A 21,884-nucleotide genomic window follows, 5' to 3' on the forward strand; every position below is an offset into this window, starting at 1 on the left:
AATGTGAATACCAGGCTACGTTTTGAGGCTGCGGAGATATTCACCTTTTTGTCAGATCCCTTGGTACGTAAACTTTTTGGTCAATAGCTACGTGTGATCTTACACGTTATTTTACACGCAACCAGCATATTTTTTACAGCCGAACACATGGTAAAAATTGCATTTTAGATATCAAAGTTTTAAAAAATGCCCGTACATAGAAGCATTTTTCTCGAGATAAAAACTATTTAGCGTGAAGTAGCTATGCGGATAAGAATATTGCAGGAGATTCACTAACTTTAGACACTGCTTTCAGCACGTTCCAACCGAGTTTCGATACAACCAAAACGCTCCTCTAACATTGCCCTCTTCATAATTGTCTTCACAATTATAGACAAAACTATTAATATACGTTAACCTGATGCTGAGCTGACACGCTCGTTCGGACTGAGGGCGATGGGCTTGAATGAATGGGGACCAATTCTAATCTAATTTCTTAGATTATTCCTTGTAGGCTGTACAATATAGTCACTTTCTAATTTTTTAACAGCAGAGCTGTTTAAGCCAACCGTAAGTTGTGCCGCGAGCCGCAAAACATCGATGAGCGATGAGTCACTTGGGTTGCCTAGCAACCACTTCGTGGAGTGGCGCCTGTGCTTCGCCTTCGCGGAGCGGCGTGCACATGTTGCCTTGACTTGGGACGTTAAGGAGAGGGAAAGAGAAAATCAGAGCGAGAGAGAGAAAGAAATTGTAGCAGCACCAACGAGGCAGCGCACAGACAGAGCTTCTGCCGACGTCGCCCGCGTTTCCCCGTGTCCCCGCGTTCGCGATGAACGCGCGCAGTGTCCGTGACTGCAGCAGGCGCCTCTGGCGTCGGCTCGGCAGGTTTCGAACAGCCACGCCCCAAATGTGGAGGCGCAGCTAGGCCATGACGTCACCAGGGAGATAAAGCTCGGAACAGCCGCGACGGCGACAGAACTGTCGGTGACTATGTGGCGAGCACATGTGCCCTTGACTTGGGACGACCAAAGAAGATCCGGACACCCGAAGAAGAAGCCACTCATCTTGACGCGCATCGCGCGGCCAAGCGAGAATCTGCGCGTCGGCGGCGAGCCGATTCGGAATCCCGTGCCTAGCAGCACTTAGCATTTGCTAGCAAAATTAGCCAAACCTAGTAAAACCTGGAAGCAAAGCTAGGTCGATCACCAGCTCCGCTGTTTACTCCAGCCTTGCACCACTATTGCAAGCTGCCCATGTTTTGGTTTTTTTTTCTTTACTTTTGATGAATTTGACTTCAACTTGTTATGCGTGCAGAGTAATCCACGTCCATAGTAGCGCCGTCGCAAAATTACAATTATTGGAGCTGCTGCTGTGCTGAATGCTCGTTAAGCAGTCAAGTTCCACCAAAATGTTCCTAATTCCTGTGCATGCTTTACGTAAATAGAGTTCAAATATTTATAGCCATATGACGACAACTGCGACTAAAGCGCAGTAGCAGAGACAGTGCTCCGCTATGTTCAAACTCGATATATGCCTACAAAGGTAATTTTACACCGCATAATTGTGCTTATGTCCTTGGCCTTGAAAAACATATTTCAAAGCGCATAATTTTATTGTAAATGAAAGAGACGTAACTCTACCAGCAAAATTAGTTTTCGGTTCTCTCATTTTGATTTCTGAAGACAGGCGAATGTGGCAGAAAATGGCTGATATGAAGTCATCCACAAACACGAGTATTCAAGTGTTGCCCCTGTTTCTCGGTTTACTAGTTGAAGGACGGCGTGTGTTGCTGAAAATTGTTGCTATAGTACCGCCACCACGAATGCCACAGCCTGTAATGTATATGCGTTGGTACAACTGCTCTCGTCTTGTAAATTAGAACTTGATGAAGTCTACGTATGTTTTCGTGCCAGAGCCATAACATGTTGCTTTATCGCACAAAATTTAATTGAATAAAAACTTTATACTAGGCTGAACATGATCATGTGAGTTGAAATATAGTCTAGTCGACAGAATTTATAACATAATTGGTACATTCAATGTAAATAACATTTCATTTTGATATACCATTCAAGTAATGTCCGTTTATTCAAATAAGGGCCGAAGTGGCAAAATAAGACACTTTGTTAATGGTTATTTTCACAAATAGGTATTTCATACAATGAACCGGGTATTTCTTTTTTTTTCGTGTAAAATATTTAATCATTCGACCACTCGTAAAAAACGAATGCTTGTCTCATTTGGGAACGCGCACATAAGTGTACTGCTTGTCCTCATCCATATCATTCCAGAGTAAACCACACCCTGTACGCAAAGCTAGGAGAGAACCAGACTGCTGGTCCTTGGATGGTAGTCAGCCAAGACCCAGGTAAGAAAGATAATTTTCGGATTAGCAGAGTTGATTTACAGCTGCACTGAAATAGTTTATTGAGAAAATTCTTGAAGAAGCAGTATTGTAAAGTCACGAAAATATCTAACAAGCATTTGCTATATCAGAATCGCAACATTTACAAAATGTAAGTTACACGGATAAAATTCGCTTAACAAAACAACGGGGGTTACTTAATTATTAAATTTAATTTTGCGGCTCTACTCAAGCTGGAGAAAATAGGACGTAAGGTATGACGCATGAAAGTATGGTCGCGTAACTAATGCTTGATGAATATAAAAGGTAGCTTAATTAATATCGATGTTCTTGAGGACAAAATATTGCGTCAGAAACATTGTACCGGGTCCCCGCCTAAAAATTTGTGATATACGCCGACGACGCGAACACCTTATTTAGAGAAAAAAAATGTGGTTGATCCCTCTTATATAGGAATCGGTATAGAACACGAAAGTGAAACGTATTTTTCGAAGAAACACCCCGTATAGTGTAGCGTTATAATGATAACTGTGCATACGATCGTTTGTAAGTGCAACGAAATCATATTCTTTCGATTACGCTTTGCACCTCAACCAACGCTCCGCAGAACGAAACGGGCTGGGACAGCCCATTGGCGTCTCTCGCACACGCGCGCGTTGGCTAGAGACGCCGCTCGGCATAGCACGGTCCGTACGGCTATCGCCGTCTGGTGGCCGCCGGCGGAAGGCATCATTCTCCGTGCCACCGGAAAGCCCGCGGTCGGCACACTAGTAAGTATATTCTAGGCACTATAGTCGTAGCGCTGAGACCACCGAAGCGTTCACTGTCGGTGCGCGTTAGTTTCATAATGCAGTACTTCTCTTTTCTGCTCGTAGGCGGCGGCACCGCCCCGAGCAAGAGCGCGGGTACACGGAGGAGTGTTAGATATATAAGGCGCGTCTGTGTAGCTCTCTGCAAATGCGTTTGTGGCGCAATGGGTTAAACGCTCGGCGATCTATCGTCGCGGACCGAGAGGTCGTGGGTTCGATTTCCAAATTTTGCATGTTTGTGGAACTTTTTCTTCTGGTTTCTTTCTTTGTATTATGTTCTATGACGTATTTCCGTGACGGAAATACGTCAGTGAAGTCTTGGTGGACCCCGGCATAAAACACTTTCGTGTTAAAAACAAAACGGTGCTTACAGAAATAACTGAACGCATATATCGTGAAGTTGTTTTGGTGTATGAAAGGAGACGCTTAATGGGGTCCTGAACCACGCCACGGGTTTGGTGAAAAAATTTGGAGGACGCTTAAGCTTCGCCTTTAATAGTGGAACGCGGAAGCATTCAAATATCCCTGACTGCTTCTCACCATTCCTGGCAACTGCCTCTTATGTAACTGTAACGTTTACCAGGAAACGCTGGCGGCGAACGCTATGCTATGGTGGCTAGAAGGAGAGGTGTCAGCATCGTCGCGGTCGCGCCGTGATCGGCGGCGTGCTGGTGTATCATGCCGCCGCGGGGCGGCGCACACGTCGCTACATATATCCGTCGAGAGCACCCGCCGACCGCCGTCGCCGCACGTTTCGTCGCCTACAGAAAGGTACGGGCACGTATTCACACAACGTCTGCGGTGTGCTGGTTTGGGATCGCTACGTACCGACGTGGCTATGCCACTGTTATGTCTAAACAGCAAGGACACTGTTTTGCACCTGGATGCAAAACGGGGTATGCTTCGGCCCGCAAACAAGGGAAGAAGGCATCTCTCTTCGCTGTTCCCGTCGACAATGAACGACGCAGTGCCTGGGAGCGCGCGATTCCTCGTGCTGACAAGCCTTTGGAGAAGAACTGCGTTGTGTGCGAGGGTCATTTCGACGAGAGATTCATCGTCCGTAGCTACAAGCATTTCATCAACGGCGAGTCTGTGGAAATCCCCCGTAATCGCCCTACACTAACAGGCGACGCGATTCCCACCATATTTCCGAATGTGCCTGCTTACCTCTCAAAGAAGCTGCCTCCAAAAAGAAAGACGGTGTCGTCCAATGGAGGTGCGACTTCCAAGCGAAGAAAGGTTCACTCCATTCCCAAGGAACCGCAGAGTGCTGAAAACGACGTTCCATCAAGTTCGAACTGTAACGGCGGCTACAGTATCTTGGAGGTTATGACGCAATACGACCTTCCAAGTAAGTACTGGGCGAAACACGTAATCCCAAACGACACGGACGTTGTGGCGTTCTCAGTGTGTGCGTCAAGGTGGGGAACTCATTGCTTTGAAAGGCTACTTTTGTGTTCGAGTAATGCCTCAACCTTTCATTGCACGGCATATGTACAGGGTGTTCTTGTAAAAACAGTGGATGTCGACAGCATTAGTGATGTTAAGGACCTCCTGTTCGAAATGGATGCCATGATTCCTTGCGACGGGTTTGAAATGGAAAGAGAAATGCAAAGTGCGCAAATAAAAACAAAGCACAGACTCCATGGAGAGAAACTGCACAGCCTAACGTGTTGTGGGACAGTCCGAAATAGAAGGCGATGCTTGCAGTGCAAGTACCTTCATAAGCTGTTGATAAACCAGGCGTACTATAAGCGTACAAAAGCGAGACAGGCAAGAGCTAACCTCACACAGAAGCTAACGCAAAAAAATGCGCAGCTGCAACGGCAAAAGCGCAGCATTGCAAAGTTGAGTGAGAGCATAGAAAAGATGAAACAGGACAACGAAGCTATAAGTAGCTCTAGTTTTGAAGAGAAGTTGCAAAGCCTACCAAAAAAGCACCAAGTGCAGGTACGTGAATGCTTTGAAGCATCGAAAAGGAGAAACACCAATGGGATGATATTTCAGCAAGAGTGGATTCTTGAATGCATTGTGATGCGTATAAAAAGACGGCGTCTTTACGAGCACATTCGTAAGCTCAAGATTATGGTTGTACCGAGCCCTTCGTGCCTGCGTACTTATGTCCGTAAATATAAAAGTGGTTTTGGCTTTAATGAAGAAGTGCTCACGGCTATTGCAGAGAAAGCACGCACTATTGATCCGTATCACCGACACGGCGGCATACTCATCGATGAAATGAAACTGTCTGAAATCTTGACTGTAAACAGCCAAGGGAAAGTTGATGGCTTCGTTTACCTCGGCAAGTACAGCTCACCAGTGTAAGAAGGTGCTCAATGTGACCATGGTCTTGTAATTTTGTTTCACCCATTAACAGGCAAATGGAAACAAAGTCTCGGTGCGTTTGGTGCGCGAAGCAATGTAAAGGCAGATGTTCTGGCCAAAGTCATTGTTGACTCTGGGATACGCGCCGAGAAATCGGGGCTCTTCGTTGATTTTGTAACATGCGATGCGGCTATGTGGAACCGCAGCATGTGTAAATTTTTCGCTGTAAGTGGGAAGCTTGAAAAGACAGTGTGCAATGTAAAGCACCCAGTGGATCCAAGCCGGTACTTGCATTTTTTGTCAGATTTCCCCCACCTAGTGAAATGTATGCGTAACGCTGTTACCTCCAAAGGGCTCTTAACACCAGAAGGCCGAGTTAGCAACAAATATGTAAAGGAGGCCTGGAAATGCGACACTTCAAGTTCAGTGACACTCAGGGCAATTCCGCACGTCACCATGGCTGTTTCCCAGCCTAATGGCTTCGAAAAAAAGCGAGTCAACTTGGTGGTCACCTTCTTCAGTGATGAAGATTTAAGGGGCCTGTATGTCTACAATAGCCATGTGGAACACTGCTATGGCACTCACTGTACCAAGGCTACTTCTGCATTTGTCTCTATGATGAGAGACCTCATCGATACCATGACATCGAGATACGCAAAGTGAGGTTTAAGACCAGAAAGTAAAGAAGTTGCAAGCATCAAACACTTTCTGGAGTTTCTAGAGACCTGGGAAAAAGCTGTGCCTAAGCAGGGTGGCTTCCTGAGCGAATCAGTAGCCGAAGGACTCCGTGTTACTCTTACCAGCACCCTTTCCATCCTGCTCTATGTCACGAAAACCCTGGGGTTTAAGTACTTGATGACTTCTCGTTTGTGCCAAGACGCACTTGAAAACCTCTTCGGGATACTGAGGCAAATGTCTGGCTCCAACGATCATCCTACACCGACACAATTTTTGATATCGCTAAATTGCCTCAGTTTTTACAGCTTAGCGCAGTCATCCTCCAATGGCAATATTCCTTCAGCAGTTCTTAGCAGCCTTCTAAGCCCGGGCACTCACACTAATCCCATGAAACTACAGAATAAGCTGGATGAGCTCCTAGATGTGGAGCGTCTCAACTAAGTTCATGAAATGATTGTGTTATGCGAAGTACTCCCTGACCACGCTGAAATCGTTAGACACAAAAGTGACTCTCGGATCACTCATTACGTCAGTGGCTATGTGGCCCGAAAGATGTTGAAAAAGACGAAGTGCAACGAATATAGCAGGCTGTTGCTTCACACACAGGACTCGAGCATGCTTCCAGCAGAGTCATGACTCACACGTTACACAGATAGAGGTGGCCTCCTGTACCCGTCTGAGTCCCTAACCGACCTGGTCAAAGCTATGGAGGATGTTTTTACCTATTGCTTCAGTTTCAACAAGTCGAAAACAGATAGTATCATGGACCTCATCTCTTGCCTGTCCGTGAAGAGGTTAAATATGGTCGGCTGTGAGCAGCACAGTGTGGAAGTGACGAATCAAATCATTCGCTTCTTCACACTGACAAGGATGCATTTTCTTGTATCTGGAGAAAATGCTTCCAACCAAAAAGAGAAAAGATGAAGTTCTTGAAGTTGAGACGTACTACTTAACTTTCATAACGTTAACACAGCCAACAAGGTTTTCTTTTTTTATGTTATTGTACATTACCCACATTGTGTCTGTTGTGACTCTTTAGTAATGTCTTATTCACATTGTTACAAAGGTCCCATTAGCAAATTTGAAGTCACAATCTGGCTGTGTTTGACGTACATACAAATCAATTTTCGTAAACTGGTTTATGACTGCATCTGTGTTTGCCGATCAAATCTCAATGCCATGTGTGTATGCCCATTTTGACATTGCACATTCACTGTTCTTTTTACTTGCCTTATTTACTTCCTTTAGCTGAGTTTTGTATAACTTGCAGTTCTCCCCTACATTGATGCATATTTTCTTTTGATGGTGTTCTTGACGTTCAATTGTAAGAGTATGTCAAAATTAATGTCTTGCATATTAAAGCTTGTAGCAGCGGTGGTGATACCAGCCCAGCAGATGACTCGAGATTTCATTCTAGATTATAATTCAACATCAACCGCTGCAGAACTGGTGGCTATTCGGGAAGCGATTCGCCACATCTTCGGGGAAAGACCTCAAGAATGGTGTATTTTCACGGACTCAAAACCCGCGCTGCAAATTTTGGCATGCTTCCTGCGCCACACCGCATATCAGGTTCTGGCATTGCAGATCACCGAGCTACTTTCATGCGCTCAAAACACCACCGCATAGTGTTCCAATGGAGGCCGGGACACTGTGGGCTCAATGGTAATGAGATGGATGAGATGGCCGATGCTGAAGCAATCCCCTGTGAACTGTAGGGCCGTTCTCTAGACCGGACATCACATGCCTCCTGTCGAAATTAATGAAGAGTGCGACGATAACATACTGGGCCCAGCCAGACGCTCGTCACGTTCGCCTTAAAAGGCTGGATCCCGATATGCAATTTCCTGTTCTGCGTGGAATTCCACGCCCTCATACGTGCCTGATACACAGACTGCGATTAGGCGTCGCTTTCACGCGCAAATACTTGCACATCATTGGACGGACAGACTCCCCGGACTGTTCATTGTGTGGTGTTGTAGAGACAATTGACCATGTGCTCGTGGTGTTCCCTGAGTACGCGCGCGAAAGACTGACACTGGCAGCTAACTTGAGGCATTTATACAATAGACCACTGTTGGAGGACCGCTTGCTAGGCACAGGGCCACAGAGTTGGCAGAGGATAGAGGCAATGCGTGCTTTTTCACGTTTCATAGCCGACACGGGCCTGGACTCACGCTTGTGATAATATTTATGCAATGTGTCCTTTCACCTTGTTCCTCCCATTATCATCCCCCATTGTGGCCCTCTTTCTTCGCCTCTTCCCCTTCCCTTACGTAGAGTAGCAGGCCAGATGCTCCATTTTCCGGCCAAGCTCTCTACATTTTCCAATCATTAAACTACTTCCTCTTGCGTGCACACAACAGCAATCGTGTGCGCCGCCATGCACTGAGAGACGCGAACGCCGCTCGTTACCGTAGACTCCTTTCTTTAACTTCGTAATGCGCATAGACTAAAGCGCCGAAGCCTGATAATCTACCAAGTGCAATTTTAAGCAATGGGTATGCGAAACCTAATAAGAGCCGACTTACGTATAGTAATCTCATATCCTACATCGGAAGTACCAAGGCTTCACCGCCACTTAGTGGTTTTTGAGAGTTTCTTTACAACCTTAAAATTATATTCCCTACTTAATCCAGGAGCAGCGTGCTGGAATATAACAGTATAAATCATGGTCATTTCTTTGCCATCAACTTCTCAAAACACCTTCCGGCCAGTTGTTAGTCCCTTTAAGTAAACACGTCGCTGCTAGAAACAATGCAGTAGCTTGCACCTACAACGCACTGCAGCGTCATTAGATAAGCAAGATATCCTCAACCCATGCACCATTAAAATCAATGACGAAACAGAGGTGCTGCGACCGCGCACAAATGCACGTGTAAAAGTTTATACTTACGACTGTAGGAGTTGCTTTCCTTTCTTCAGAATATATTCTTGTTGCGTAACTTCTATCTTATTTTCTTTCCTAGATCACAGACATGGCGGCTTAAGATACTTTCTACAGTACTGGAATGGAACGGAAAAGTGTGGTATCCTCAAAACAGGTCTATCAGGTAAGCTTTGTATATTCAAGTCTTTGTCTTACCTTCCTGTGTGTGTTGTCTTCTTGATGCGCAATTTTTTTCTCACCAGCAATGCTTCGTATATTTTGCGAACATCTCAATTTTCCTTAAAATTTTAATCCACCAAGTGGCACCGCCTCGATGCCGGATGTCTCACTAGCAGGTAGCCAAAACCACAACCTCCTAAGAATTATTTGAGCGGTAGTATATATGTTCTTGCTAATTGTGCTGCGACCATAATACTGGTAAATATATTGCTTGGTGATCTTTTGAATGTACTTGCTATTGCGAAGGAAGCAAAATGCTGCATGAAACACGTATGCGGCAAACAATAATTTTTGGAGTCAACAAGTACGGTGGTTCCCCACTTTCGAACGCAACTGAGGTCACACAAGGGCAAACTGTAAGCAAGTGTTGCGATGGATATTTATTCGATTGATGCCCAGCAAATGAGAGGCGGATCACGTGAAAAATTATTTCATCAAGTGATAAAGCGAGCATATGAAAAATGTTGCAGTTTCGCTCGAAAGGCGAAGCATCGTTTGCGATAGCAAATTAGTACACAATTATACGATCTATGGATAGTAGTTTTATCGGCTGTATTAACTTGTAAACATTCACTTGCTAACTAAATTAAGAAGCACGGTGCACGGAGTAAGATAAGACAGGAGCGCCGACTCCGCTCGTCTGGAAGGGACACATTCTGCAACGCCGGCTCCTGCTTCACAGCGTGTTCGCCAGACGGCGCTACGAATGAAGAAAAACTCTGCAGCGGAGAGGAGCAATGGCGCGGGGGCTCTCTCGCGGCGCCTGCTTGCCTATCCGTTTTGTCGTCTGCTCCGCGCACGCCCTGACGCCTGTAGCGCGCATAGCTCTTGCGGTTCACGGAGTGACGTTAGCAGGAGAAACAAGTTATGTATCATGTTATTTAATTTATTTTATACAGGCCAAATGCAGGGCATTTGTCAGGTGGCCTACATGGAACTTTACAAGGCACAGGAACAGAAAATAAACAAAGATGGAAAGAAAAACTATGGCAAATGGTAAAGCGATATAACGGCAGTTCGGGTGGCCTCAAGCAATGAAAGACGACAGCGAAAAGAAGTTTTAACGCAAAATCTGACGTTTATCACTCTTTTTTATCTGAGCACGCATCAAGTGCTAAGATGCTTCGCTTGCTTCTTTGCTTCTCGCGGTGCTTTTCGTGTCGCCCGGTTCTCTTGCGAGCAGAATTGCCATTCTCTATAAACGTAATAATTAGGAATTCCTGCCAGTGTTTCCTGCTTATTATTTCACAAGAGAAGCTCTGATTATGTGTCTGCATAACTGGGGGAATCATCTCGAAGGCAAGGCTTAGAATTTACAGGGTAGCCAGCCGGTATTTACACTGGCTAACCTCCTTGTCTTTCATTACCTTTCTCCCTCTCTACATTACGGCTTGTCTCTGGGTAAGGAAAGGCACCTGCACTGTGTGCAGTGGAAGAGAAATTTAAATTGAGCTCCTCCCGTCCTTCCGCTTTGACGTCTTCTGGTTCCTCCTGGTATTCAGCATCATTGAGCTACGCCAGGCTTCCCTAAACAAATTGAAGGAACTGCTCCGCTTCGAAGTCGAGGCACTTTCTTTAGATCTAGTAGGACATCACATTTGTCTTTGCTGAAGTAACTATAAAAAATAACCTGCTTCTCGAAGTGTCGCGCACATATTTCGTCCATTGCTTTAAGCGCTCCCTTATTTGAGGCATTTTTTGACGCCACTGGTGGAGTAGTTGAAGATCAGATGGTAAAGCGAAGAGCGAAAACTTCTTGCGTCCTTTGCCATAACCAGATTTACAGCCGGGAACAAAGCACTGTCCTGTTGCTCAGTCTCTTCACGCACAATTATCAAGATACCTTGTTCCGTCAGGCATGAATAAACATACTGCAGACATGGTAAACAAAGCGAGGAAGACGAAAATTTCCCACCTTCGCTTCCGCGCAGACGTAGAGGAGTGAAAAACAAGTACTTCTGTTGTGTCTTCTTGTACAGCATCATTTATCGTCTGTTCCCTCTAAAGACATCTAAAAATGTTTCGTATGCGAGCATAAAAGCACTACCGCGTGTTTATTTGCGCTTTTATTATTTGTGCGCATATATTTTTTGTGTTATATTGCTGTCAAATTGAGACGGCCGAGGGCCCACGTTTGTAGCCGACGACGCGCTCTGCGGGTGCCGCGCAGCCCGTTCTGCGCCGCCGTCGCCGCCGGTCTCCGCCACTCAGCGCATGCGCACATGGAAGCAAGCTGTTGAGTGTTTTCCACGCGGCTCGACTGATGGCGCTACGCGATGTATAATTTGCTTTGCACGGTTTGTCCCGAGCGAATGCGTTGCGCGGCGGCGGTGTCGGCGCTCCTGTTTATCTTACTCCGTGGCACGGTGTCACGCGTACACAAGTAAACATGAACACATCTCGCTCGATGACTGCGGAGACTCGCTGTCAAAACGCTGGAGTGAGGAGGCGCGGTAGTAGCAGCGAGCGAATTGTCCTTCGTGCCGTCTCTCGCTTCAACGCGAACTATACGTCGAAAACACAGCGCATACGAATTTACCGGCACAAGTTGTACTTTGTCCGCATCGCAGGTCGCTTTGAACACTTTTTACACGTCGCAGATCGCCTTCAAGTTACGAGGCCCGCGCGGCCGCGGCGTAAGCAGCCGTCACTGAAGTAGAACGCCCCCCCCCCCCCCGTGTCTCGCGCGCGACAGAAAGAACGTGCTTCCGCCCCGCATGTGTTCCTCGCGCTCGCGAGATGGAACCGCGAGCGTCGGCTAACCTACAGTGGCTTTAGGCTAACCCTCGCAAGCTTTCACTCGCGCATTCAGCGCACGGCGCGCGGCGACGATGTTACCATGTTTGGACTTTATACGGAACCTCACGGCGACGTCCCCGAACAACGCGATGGCGAAAGCAGAAATGCGCCTGGATTGTCCATATGATTGCAATAAAATCGCTATCGCAATAAAAAGCATCCAATTTTCGCATCCTGACTAGCTTTCTGATCGGTTCTCGCACGTATCCATGCCGTCTGCTGCCTTTAGAACGCCTGTAAAGATGTCCTCATAGAAGAATTACATGATTTTCGAGAGTCACCATTAATATTTCATCATGTCAGTCGAATTTAGGCTCACTGCATGAACAAGCTAGGCTTCTCCTAGAGATGTTAAATATACCAAGCCTTGAAACAGCTTATTTCATTATGTATCTGTAAGTTCGCGAAATCCTTCGCAATGCCCAGTTTTTTGCCTTCCTCGAAGGTGCTTCCATTCTGTTTCCACCTATTCAGCAACTATAATATAGACCACGTCTTATACCTCTGTCACACGAGCACGCAAAAACTCTTCTACGCAAGCGGTCTTTTACCAAGTTGAAAGACTTTTGAATGCAGAGTTGTTGCGCAGCAGACACACGGCGCCGACAATCTCCTTTTAGTGTTTCCTTCTGGGCACGCTACCGAAAGCGTGGCGCTAGCGTTCGAAACAATATCGGCCAAAAGAAAAAAAATTATGTATCTCGAAATATAAAGTGAAAACTTATTGTTTACCCGTTTTTCAAATAAATTTAACAGAAGAAATAGTATTATAAAGATTTATTGTAGTAGTTTAAAGAGCGTCATCGCATGACATCCCCAGCCCATTCGACCTGCTTACGAGAGTACACAAGAAAATGAGCATTACTGGGTTTACTACACCTTCTGCGAGACAGAAAATTATTTTTTATGATGAGCCTAGGTGACAGAAAATTACGTATTCGCTTATTTTCTTTATTATATGATCATTGCTGGTGTCCACTGGTTTCGAGGCTACTCCTTTCCGGCCGTAAAGGATATCGGCGAACTCCTCTTCCAGAAAAGACCGCTTCTGGAAAAGAGATCGCTCCCTGTCGTGTGTCTTCGGGCGAAACTCTTTTTCGGGAGAATTCTTTTTGCTCAAAAGACTTTCGAGTGCCCGTGTGACAGGGGTATTATTTGCTCTTCGCTATACATGGACTACTTGACTTTTCGTTCTCATTTTTATTTTAACTAGTACGTGGCTACCTCGTTGGCTTTCTAATGTCGTCGTATACCTTAATGTAACGCTGAGCATGTTCTCTTCTGTCATTCGTTGCATGGTGCTACCTGATTCTCGAGATTCTCTATAATCCTTCAATCGGTAGCTACTTTAGCGAGCACTTGCAAAAAACACTGACAATAACACACTGACACTGTCAATACGCCTCGGTAAGCAAATAATAGCAGAAGCAGTTAAAAAGGGAGGAACTCGTTTAACAGCGGAGCTGTTTAAGCCGGCCGTAACTCCGTGATGCGTCGGAAGAGCGAGAGAAACATTCATTTTGACCATCGAGGTTGCTGCGCTTGAGGTCGAGTAGGTGTTGTCCTCATTCCAGGACTCCACTGGCCATGGCTGCCCGACGTACTTGCTGGACGACAGCTTCTTGTTCCGCCAGGGTATCGCCGGCCATCTGTACCTCCCACCGCTCAAATGACCTGCTAGGCGTCTTTAAGTGTTGACGTTTTCCCCCGCTCCCCCACGAGGTGTGAAAGAGTGCAGGGCGTGTGTCGCCGCACCAGGTGTAGATGCCGCTATATGTTAAAATGTGGGCCAATCCTGGTGGCAGTTAAGAAAGGGTCCAAGCGCGATGGCACATACCCCTGTGAACTAGCGAAGCTGAGCCTGACTTTGTCTAGATAAGCATGGTTGTGACTACTTAAGCTTAGTCAGTCACGGATAGCCCATTGATAGCTAATTGATAATCAATCAATAATCAATAAATTCCGAAAAAGGCTGCCGATGACTTGGTAGGGCTTAGCCTAGCCCAAATACGTGGCGAATACTTTGCGATAACCAATCGATAGCCAATAAATAGCTAATCGATAATCGATCAATAATCAATAAATTCAGGTAAATGCTGGGGATGACCTGGTAGTGCTTAGCCTAGCCCAAAAGTCAGGACTAGCTAGTTGCCCATCAGCTCCGCTGTATCTTTAGCATTGCGCCTACAGTGCAAGCTACGCTAATTATAAATGCGAAGCATTTCTTGGCGTACATTTGCCACTTTGACAGTATACATCTATCTAGCCGCCTACGTCTTGGTGCTCTCATTGTGGTTTCGTTAACTTGGTATTTACCAAAATTGGCGTAGTATGACAAGAGTGTACGACGAATATAAATCATAGGTCATGACATGAATATCATGACATCTGTGCCATGAAGGTCATGAAACAGCTGCTTACGTGTTGGTGTTCTCATGGTCGTTTCGGTGACTTGGTAGGTGACCAAATTGGCATAGTATAACAGTGTATGGCGAACATAAATGATAGATCACGACATGACTGTCATGACATGCGCTTCACGTAGGTCCTGAAATAGCCACCTAAAATGACAGTGACCCAGCAAAAAAAAAAAAACATTAACACTCAAAGACCACTGAAATGGGTTCGGATGTTGGCATTAAGGGAAGGAACGCGCAAGTGAGCACCAGCTATTAATCTGCAATCTACAACGAGTCATATTTAAATGGCAAACGCGCGTGACCCGTAGATCAAATTGTGACGACCGACGATACTTCTCGCCGCTAGCGTTGTGCTTTGAGCGTTGCTTCGATTGCAAGTAAACATACAAGCACGAAGAGGATTGAGACTGAGAAATCTAAAGCCGCGGAAGACTGGCCTGCGCTTTCGCGCACACAGCCTGCCAAGGAGCCTCCCCGCCTGATGTCTACTTCCACGCACAATTCGGTGGATGAAGTACGAAGGGTTGACCGACAGATCATACGAATGCTGCGGTCCCTAATGAATGTCATTAAAGAGCTACTGACAAGTATTGCAACCCCAGCCGTTTGAAGTGGCCTGCAAGTGCGGGACACGCTGAGCCCAGTCCTAGCAGCCCTCGAGTAGAACCATGGATGGCAATCACCAATCGTTCCGCCAAGAGGTCAGAGAGGCATCTATTATACAGTGGAACGCCAGAGAACTTAGATGTTGGATGCCTGACTTTCGTCAGTTTGTATACTCTAACCATTTCCCAATCATCGTAATCTGTGAACCGAAATTATCAAACCCAATCCTGCTATCCGGCTACGAATTAATCATGTCCTCAACTTGCAGCGAAAGCAGCAAGGTCGTTGTGTTTATCCGTCGGGAGCTTACCTACGTCGTTCAGCAAGTGCCACCTCATGATGAGAATCAGTATGTTTGCCTGACTATTAAGAAGAAAAAGGTAGCCTTTACACTGGTGGGTACGTACTTATCCCGTTCAACCCTTTCGATAGTGTCGGGAACCGAGGGGTCGCAGCGGAGCGCCAGAACAAGGAGACCAGCTCGGCAGGCTTTTAGAATCGACTGGCGCGTGCCGTGCTTGCGCCGTTAGCACGCGCCGCCCAACTTTATTGTCGTCGTCATTCGCAACCAGCCCCAAAGCGCTGGCCAAGAGCGCCGACCTAAGCGTCGGTGGGCGCTACAGGGCCCCCCGCCCAGACGGGACGGCGAAATGTACTCGTCGACGAGGCAGAGAAGAAGCTGTCGTAGTTGCAAGCATATCGACGGGTGCGCCGGCGGCGGCGTCCACAAGGAGCTCCTTGGGAGGCGTCTCGACGTAGGCCGGTTTGAGGCGGTCTAATGAAACGACCTCTTCGCGACCATTCAAAACGATGGTGGCGGACTTCTGCGTCTTGTGGAGGACACGGTACGGTCCGTCGTAGGATGGTGTAAGAGGCGCCTTTACAGCGTCTCGTCTGAGGAACACGTGGGACGAAGACGCAAGGTCCGGGTGCACAAAGATGCTGTAAAGGCGCCTCCCCGCTTAGCAGCGTCGGTGGGCGCTACAATAGCAAGAGACTAGAAGACATCTTGACAGCAACCCCTGGTCCATGGATTATCACTGGAGACTTTAACGCGCACCACCCTATCTGGGGAAGCTCTAAAATTAACGCAACCGGCCGACGACTGGCTTCATTCGCATCTGACCATGGACTGTCCCTGCTTCATGATGGGAGCCCTACCTTTCTACGAGGCTCATCATACAGCAGTTGCTTAGACTTGGCTTTTGTGTCACGTCGCTTGGCTACTCGTGTAAAGTGGTTTCTAGACATTAAGACGCATGGCAGTGATCATATCCCCAGTTACCTTAAGATCAAAGGTTTGGCCAGCTGCCATTCGCCAAACACAATCCGGCGAATTGACTGGTCTGCATTCGAAACCAGCATGGAAGAAGCTTGTCGCAACGGTCTCCCTTCTGGCCTTCAGCAAGCGATCAAGGAGGCAACGCAGAATGCCATGTGCACGCTGACATGCAATCCAAGGTTCTCAAAATCCGACGCGGAGTTAGAGCTACTCCGAGCGATTCGTCGGCGGGCCGAGCGAAGATACCGACGCACAAAGTCCATCCATGATCTCAGAATAGCCAGACGCACGCAAAAGAAAATCCAGCGCCGAATGGCCAAATTGGAATCTCAACGGTGGGCAAAATTTTGTGAATCCCTAGACCCCCGAAAATCTCTTTCTCATATATGGAGAACCGTGCGAGGCCCAAGTATATTTCCCGAACAACGCGTGCCATTCAAAGCCTTGGCACTTTTCCAAAGTCGAGAGGACATCGAGGTAGCAGAAGAGTTCTGCAGAAATATTACAGGTCAATCAACGTACACAGGCTTCCTTGGTACGGATAGAATTGAGCCGCATACACGGGATTCACGTGTGGACTTGCCTTTCACCACCGAGGAGCTTGATGCGGCTCTTGCTTTGTGTAATCGGTCGTCGTCTCCTGGACCAGATGGCATATCGTACCGCATCTTGTGTAACCTGGGTGAGCGAGCACGAAATGCCTTGCTGGATATATTCAATGAATCCTGGCATGATAGAAATGTTCCTCAAGAATGGAAAACAAGCCGCCTGGTGCCACTCCGCAGACCTGGCAAGTCACCACTAGAGCTCGCGTCATACCGCCCAATCGCGCTGGCAAGTTGCGTAGGGAAGGTGATGGAACGCATGATCCTTGCCAGATTAGAGTGGTACCTGGAACGCTGCCAAATTTATCCAAAAGCTATGACCGGTTTTTAACGTCTCCGCTGCTTCATCGATAATGTCATCGATGTGGTCACATACGTCCATTATCAAAAGAGATGCAAACGATTATCGGTCGCTATGTTTCTGGACGTAAAAGGAGCTTATGACAATTTTGCTCATGATGCCATACTTCATGCTCTGGAATCAGTTGGCCTTGGTGGCCGCGTGTACCGGTGGACCCGCAACTACTTACACATGAGGTCATTCTTTGTGCAGACCGAGTACGGTCCGACGTCTCAACACGGCACATACCATGGTGTTCTCCAAGGTGGCGTCTTGAGCCCCACGCTACTCAACCTTGTTCTTGTCGGTCTCGTGCAACGCATACCAAATGCTGTGCAGATATCCATGCATGCCGATGACATCTGCGTGTGGACGTCAGGTGTTACACGGCCTCAGGTGCGCGCGAGACTTCAAAAATCTGCGACATCAATTTCGGCGTATCTAAGCGAATAAGGCCTCCAGATTTCACCTGAGAAATGTGCGCTGGCCGCGTTTACGCGGAAGTCAATGACGTCTTACGCCATATCCATCAATGGGCAAAACATCTGTTACGCCAGGACGCATAGATTCTTTAGGGGTGATCATTGATCGAGACCTCAGCTGGAGTCCCCACGTGACCTACCTGAAGAAACGCCTAATGGCCATTTGACACGTTTTCAAATTTCTTGGAGAGAAAACGTGGGGAACGTCAGTACACGCAATGTTACAACTCTACAGGGCACTGTTTCTCGGATATCTGAGGTACAGCTTACCTGTACTGAGCAATACCTGCAGAAGCAACATCCGCACAATCGAAAGTGCTCAGGCGCAGGCACTAAGGGTTTGTCTTGGATTGCCACGATGCACATCGACAGCGGAAACAATTGCAATAGCTCAAGATTACCCAGGGACAACTCATGTGACATTGGAAGTGTTCAGAGCACACATCAGGCACATTGCCCGCTCCCCTTTCCATCACCTCGCCACTCTACCGAATGACCGACCTAATGCCTCCTTTTGCCAGGCGATATTGTTACGGGGAGAAAATATATGTATTTACAATATATACAGAGGGTTGTAGCTCTGTGGCCAGGGTGACACCATCTACCGAGCTCCGAGACACTTCAGCCTCTTCTTCCCCAACCAACGTCATTTTGTCCACAGCGGTACAAACTCGTACGTGACATGAACCCCCCGGCTGCAGAAGCATCGTCTCGATGCTTCTTAGGGTGTCAAATCCGCGTGCGAGTTATAGGGCTTTAGTCGCGAAACGTGCACGATATCAGTTCCTGGGGTGGTAGAAGACTTCGAATTCACAGGTGAGATCTCATATGTGAGGCTGGTGACTTGGCGAAGAACTCGGTATGGCCCGACGTATCGTGGCAGCAGTTTTTCGCAAAGGCCGACGCGACGGGAGGGTACCCAAAGCAGAACAAGGGACCCAGGGTTGAAATGAGCGTCCCGACGACGACTGTCGTAACGGTGCGTCTGGATAGTCTGAGACGCCAGAAGATGGTCACGGGCAATACGACGTGCAGCGGCTCCGCGAACAATGGCGTCGTGAGCATAGAACGTGGTAGTGGTGGCGTCAGAAGGGAGCAGTGAGTCAAGAGGCAGGAGAGGGTGACGGCCATATAGTAGATAGAACGGGGAATAACCAGTAATATCGTCACGCGACGAATTGTATGCAAACGTCACGAAAGCTAAGGTGCGGTCCAAATCCCTGTGATCATCACACACGTACATGGAGAGCATGTCCGTAAGTGTACGGTTGAGACGCTCGGTAAGTCCGTTTGTCTGTGGGTGGTAAGCCGTCGTGAACTTGTGGGACGTTAAGCAAGAGCGAAGAAGGTCGTCGACAACCTTAGAAAGAAAACAGGGGCCTCTATCGGTGAGTAGCTGACGTGGGGCACCATGATGTAGGATCACTTCATGGAGGAGAAAATCAGCCACATCAGTTGCGCAGTTTGTAGGGAGGGCCCGCGTTATGGCATAACGCGTGGTATAGTCCGTCGCACAAGTCCAGCCCGAGGATGAGGTAGGAAATGGGCCAAGGAGGTCCAGTCCGACGCGGAAAAATGGCTCACTGGGGATATCTATAGGCTGATGGTGGCCAGCGGGAGACAATGGAGGCTTCTTGCGGCGTTGGCAAAGTTCGCAGGCAGCGACGTAGCTTCGAACAGAGCGATATAGCCCAGGCCAGAAAAATCTTCTGCGCACACGTTCGTATGTAAGGAAGACACCCAAATGACCAGCGGTAGGCGCATCGTGTAACGGCGAGAGAATTGTCGAGCGCAGATGCTGGGGAACGACGAGGAGCAGTTCAGCACCATGAGGATTCATATTGCGTCGATATAAGGTCCCGTCCTGGAGAACAAACATACGGAGAGAAGCGTCCTGTTGCTCCGAGGTAATGCGTTCGATGATGGATCGCGAATATGGGTCACGACGCTGCTCGTCGGCGATGCGTGAGAAGTCGGAGATCGACAAAACGCAGGTATCTGTATCGGTTTCGGTGCCATCGGGTGGGTCGACAGGGTAGCGGGAGAGACAGTCGGCGTCCTTATGTAACCGCCCAGATTTGTAGGACACGGAAAACGTGTACTCTTGCAGGCGTAAAGCCCAGCAGCCAAGACGGCCTGTCGGGTCTCTGAGTGAGGATAGCCAACATAAGGCATGATGATCTGTCACGACGGTGAAATGTCGACCGAACAGGTAAGGACGGAACTTGGCAATGAACCAAACAAGGGCCAAGCATTCACGTTCTGTTATCGATTAGTTTCGCTCTGGTGCAGAAAGAAGACGGCTAGCATACGCGATCACGCGATTGGTGTCCCGCTGTCGTTGGGACAAGATAGCGCCAATGCCATGGCCGCTTGCATCAGTGCGAACTTCTGTGTAGGCATGCGGATCAAAATGACCCAACACGGGTGGATTGGTAAGACGACTGATAAGCGTTGAAAATGCTTCAGCCTGGTCGGGTCCCCAACGAAGAGTGGTGTCCTTTTTCAGGTCTGTGAAAGGACGAGCGATTTCGGCAAAGTTCTGGATAAATCGCCGAAAATAGGAACACAGCCCTAGAAAACTGCGGACATCGGTAGGAGAACGCGGAAGGGGAAACTCCCCAACGGCACGAACTTTGTCAGGATCAGGCTGGACGCCAGAAGCGTCAACCAAGTGACCAAGTACTCGTATTTGGCGGCGGCCGAAATGGCATTTTGCAGAATTGAGTTGTAGGCCGGCACGTCTAAAAACATCAAGGATAGCTGAGAGTCGGTGAAGGTGGCTCTCAAACGTCGGTGAAAGAACTATGACGTCATCAAGGTGGCAGAGGCATGTGGTCCATTTGAATCCGCGCAGAAGAGAGTCCATCATGCGCTCGAAGGTAGCAGGGGCATTACACAGTCCGAAAGGCATCACTTTAAATTGGTAGAGACCATCTGGGGTGACGAAGGCGGTCTTTTCGCGATCTCGTTCATCCACTGCGATTTGCCAGTAGCCGGAGCGCAAATCAATCGATGAAAAATAACTGGCACCGTGTAAGCAGTCCAGCGCGTCATCAATACGTGGAAGCGGATACACGTCCTTTTTCGTTATCTTATTCAGGTGACGGTAATCGATACAAAATCTCCAGGTATTGTCCTTCTTTTTAACCAAAACGACAGGTGACGCCCACGGACTTCAGGAAGGCTCGATAATATCTTTGGAGAGCATTTTGTCCACTTCCGTTTGGATCACCTGGCGTTCAGCCGCTGACACACGGTAGGGCCTCCGGTGTATAGGAGGAGCGTCACCAGTGAGGATGGGATGGGTGACGACACGGGTGCGACCTAGCGGGCGATTTCCAAAATCAAAGATGTCTTCATAGGACATCAGAATACGGCGAAGGGCGTCGGCGTAAGCAGGCCGTAGGTCAGTAGCTATCATGGGCGTAAACTTGTCGTTGCTTGAAGTAGGACGGTCGGAAGCTGCAGCAGTGTCGAATCGTGGTTCGGGCGTAAGAGCAGCTACTCCACACTCTTCCAAAGGCGACAGCAAAGCGAGAGATACACCCTCAGGAAGCACTTGCAGACACGAACCAAAGTTCAGAAGGGGAAGCCACGCTCGATTGTTAACAAGAGTGACAATGGAGCTGGGTAGTGCGATTTGGCGTGCCAGGAGAACGTCGCAAAGTGGGGACACCACGTAAGGACCATCTCGAAGTGGCGGAGAAGGCGACATGAGGACGTAGGTCGCAGCATCAGGTTGCAGGCGAACAAATTCAGCAGAACGAAGTCGGGACTTGTGGTCTTCGGTCGGGTCGGCAAGTAATGGGGCAGTTCAAGGCGAAGGGTGCCGGTTGCACAGTCAATCAGCGCTGAATGAGCAGTCAGGAAGTCGATTCCAAGAATCACTTCGTGGGGACACTCGGCCAGTACAGTGAACAGGACTAACACAGGACGACCGGCAATGGTAACACGGGCGGCGCACATTCCCATCACGGCTGTTGTACTGCCATTAGCCACTCGGACGGCAGGCGACTCGGCAGGTGTCAGGATTTTACGGAGACGGCTACGAAGATCTGTTCGCATAACCGACACCTGAGCGCCAG

The 21,884-nt window shown here is 48.0% G+C and overlaps 1 protein-coding gene across 4 annotated transcripts in view; it reads left to right on the top strand.

Moving 5' to 3' along the window:
- LOC119450602 (uncharacterized) overlaps positions 1–21,884 on the top strand; it is a 126,765-nt gene that overhangs the window by 95,458 nt on the left and 9,423 nt on the right. For 2 of the 4 annotated variants that reach the window (XM_049666015.1, XM_049666017.1), the window contains exons 3-4: positions 2,271–2,347; positions 9,123–9,206. The exons of 1 other annotated variant lie outside the window; for it this stretch is intronic. In XM_049666015.1, the coding sequence (XP_049521972.1) occupies positions 2,271–2,347; positions 9,123–9,206 (161 nt within the window). The remainder of the gene's footprint in view (positions 1–2,270; positions 2,348–9,122; positions 9,207–21,884) is intronic. One more of the 4 variants, XM_049666014.1, reaches the window with a different exon arrangement.

Source organism: Dermacentor silvarum, chromosome 4, assembly GCF_013339745.2.
Source record: "Dermacentor silvarum isolate Dsil-2018 chromosome 4, BIME_Dsil_1.4, whole genome shotgun sequence".
Lineage (NCBI taxonomy): Eukaryota > Metazoa > Arthropoda > Arachnida > Ixodida > Ixodidae > Dermacentor > Dermacentor silvarum.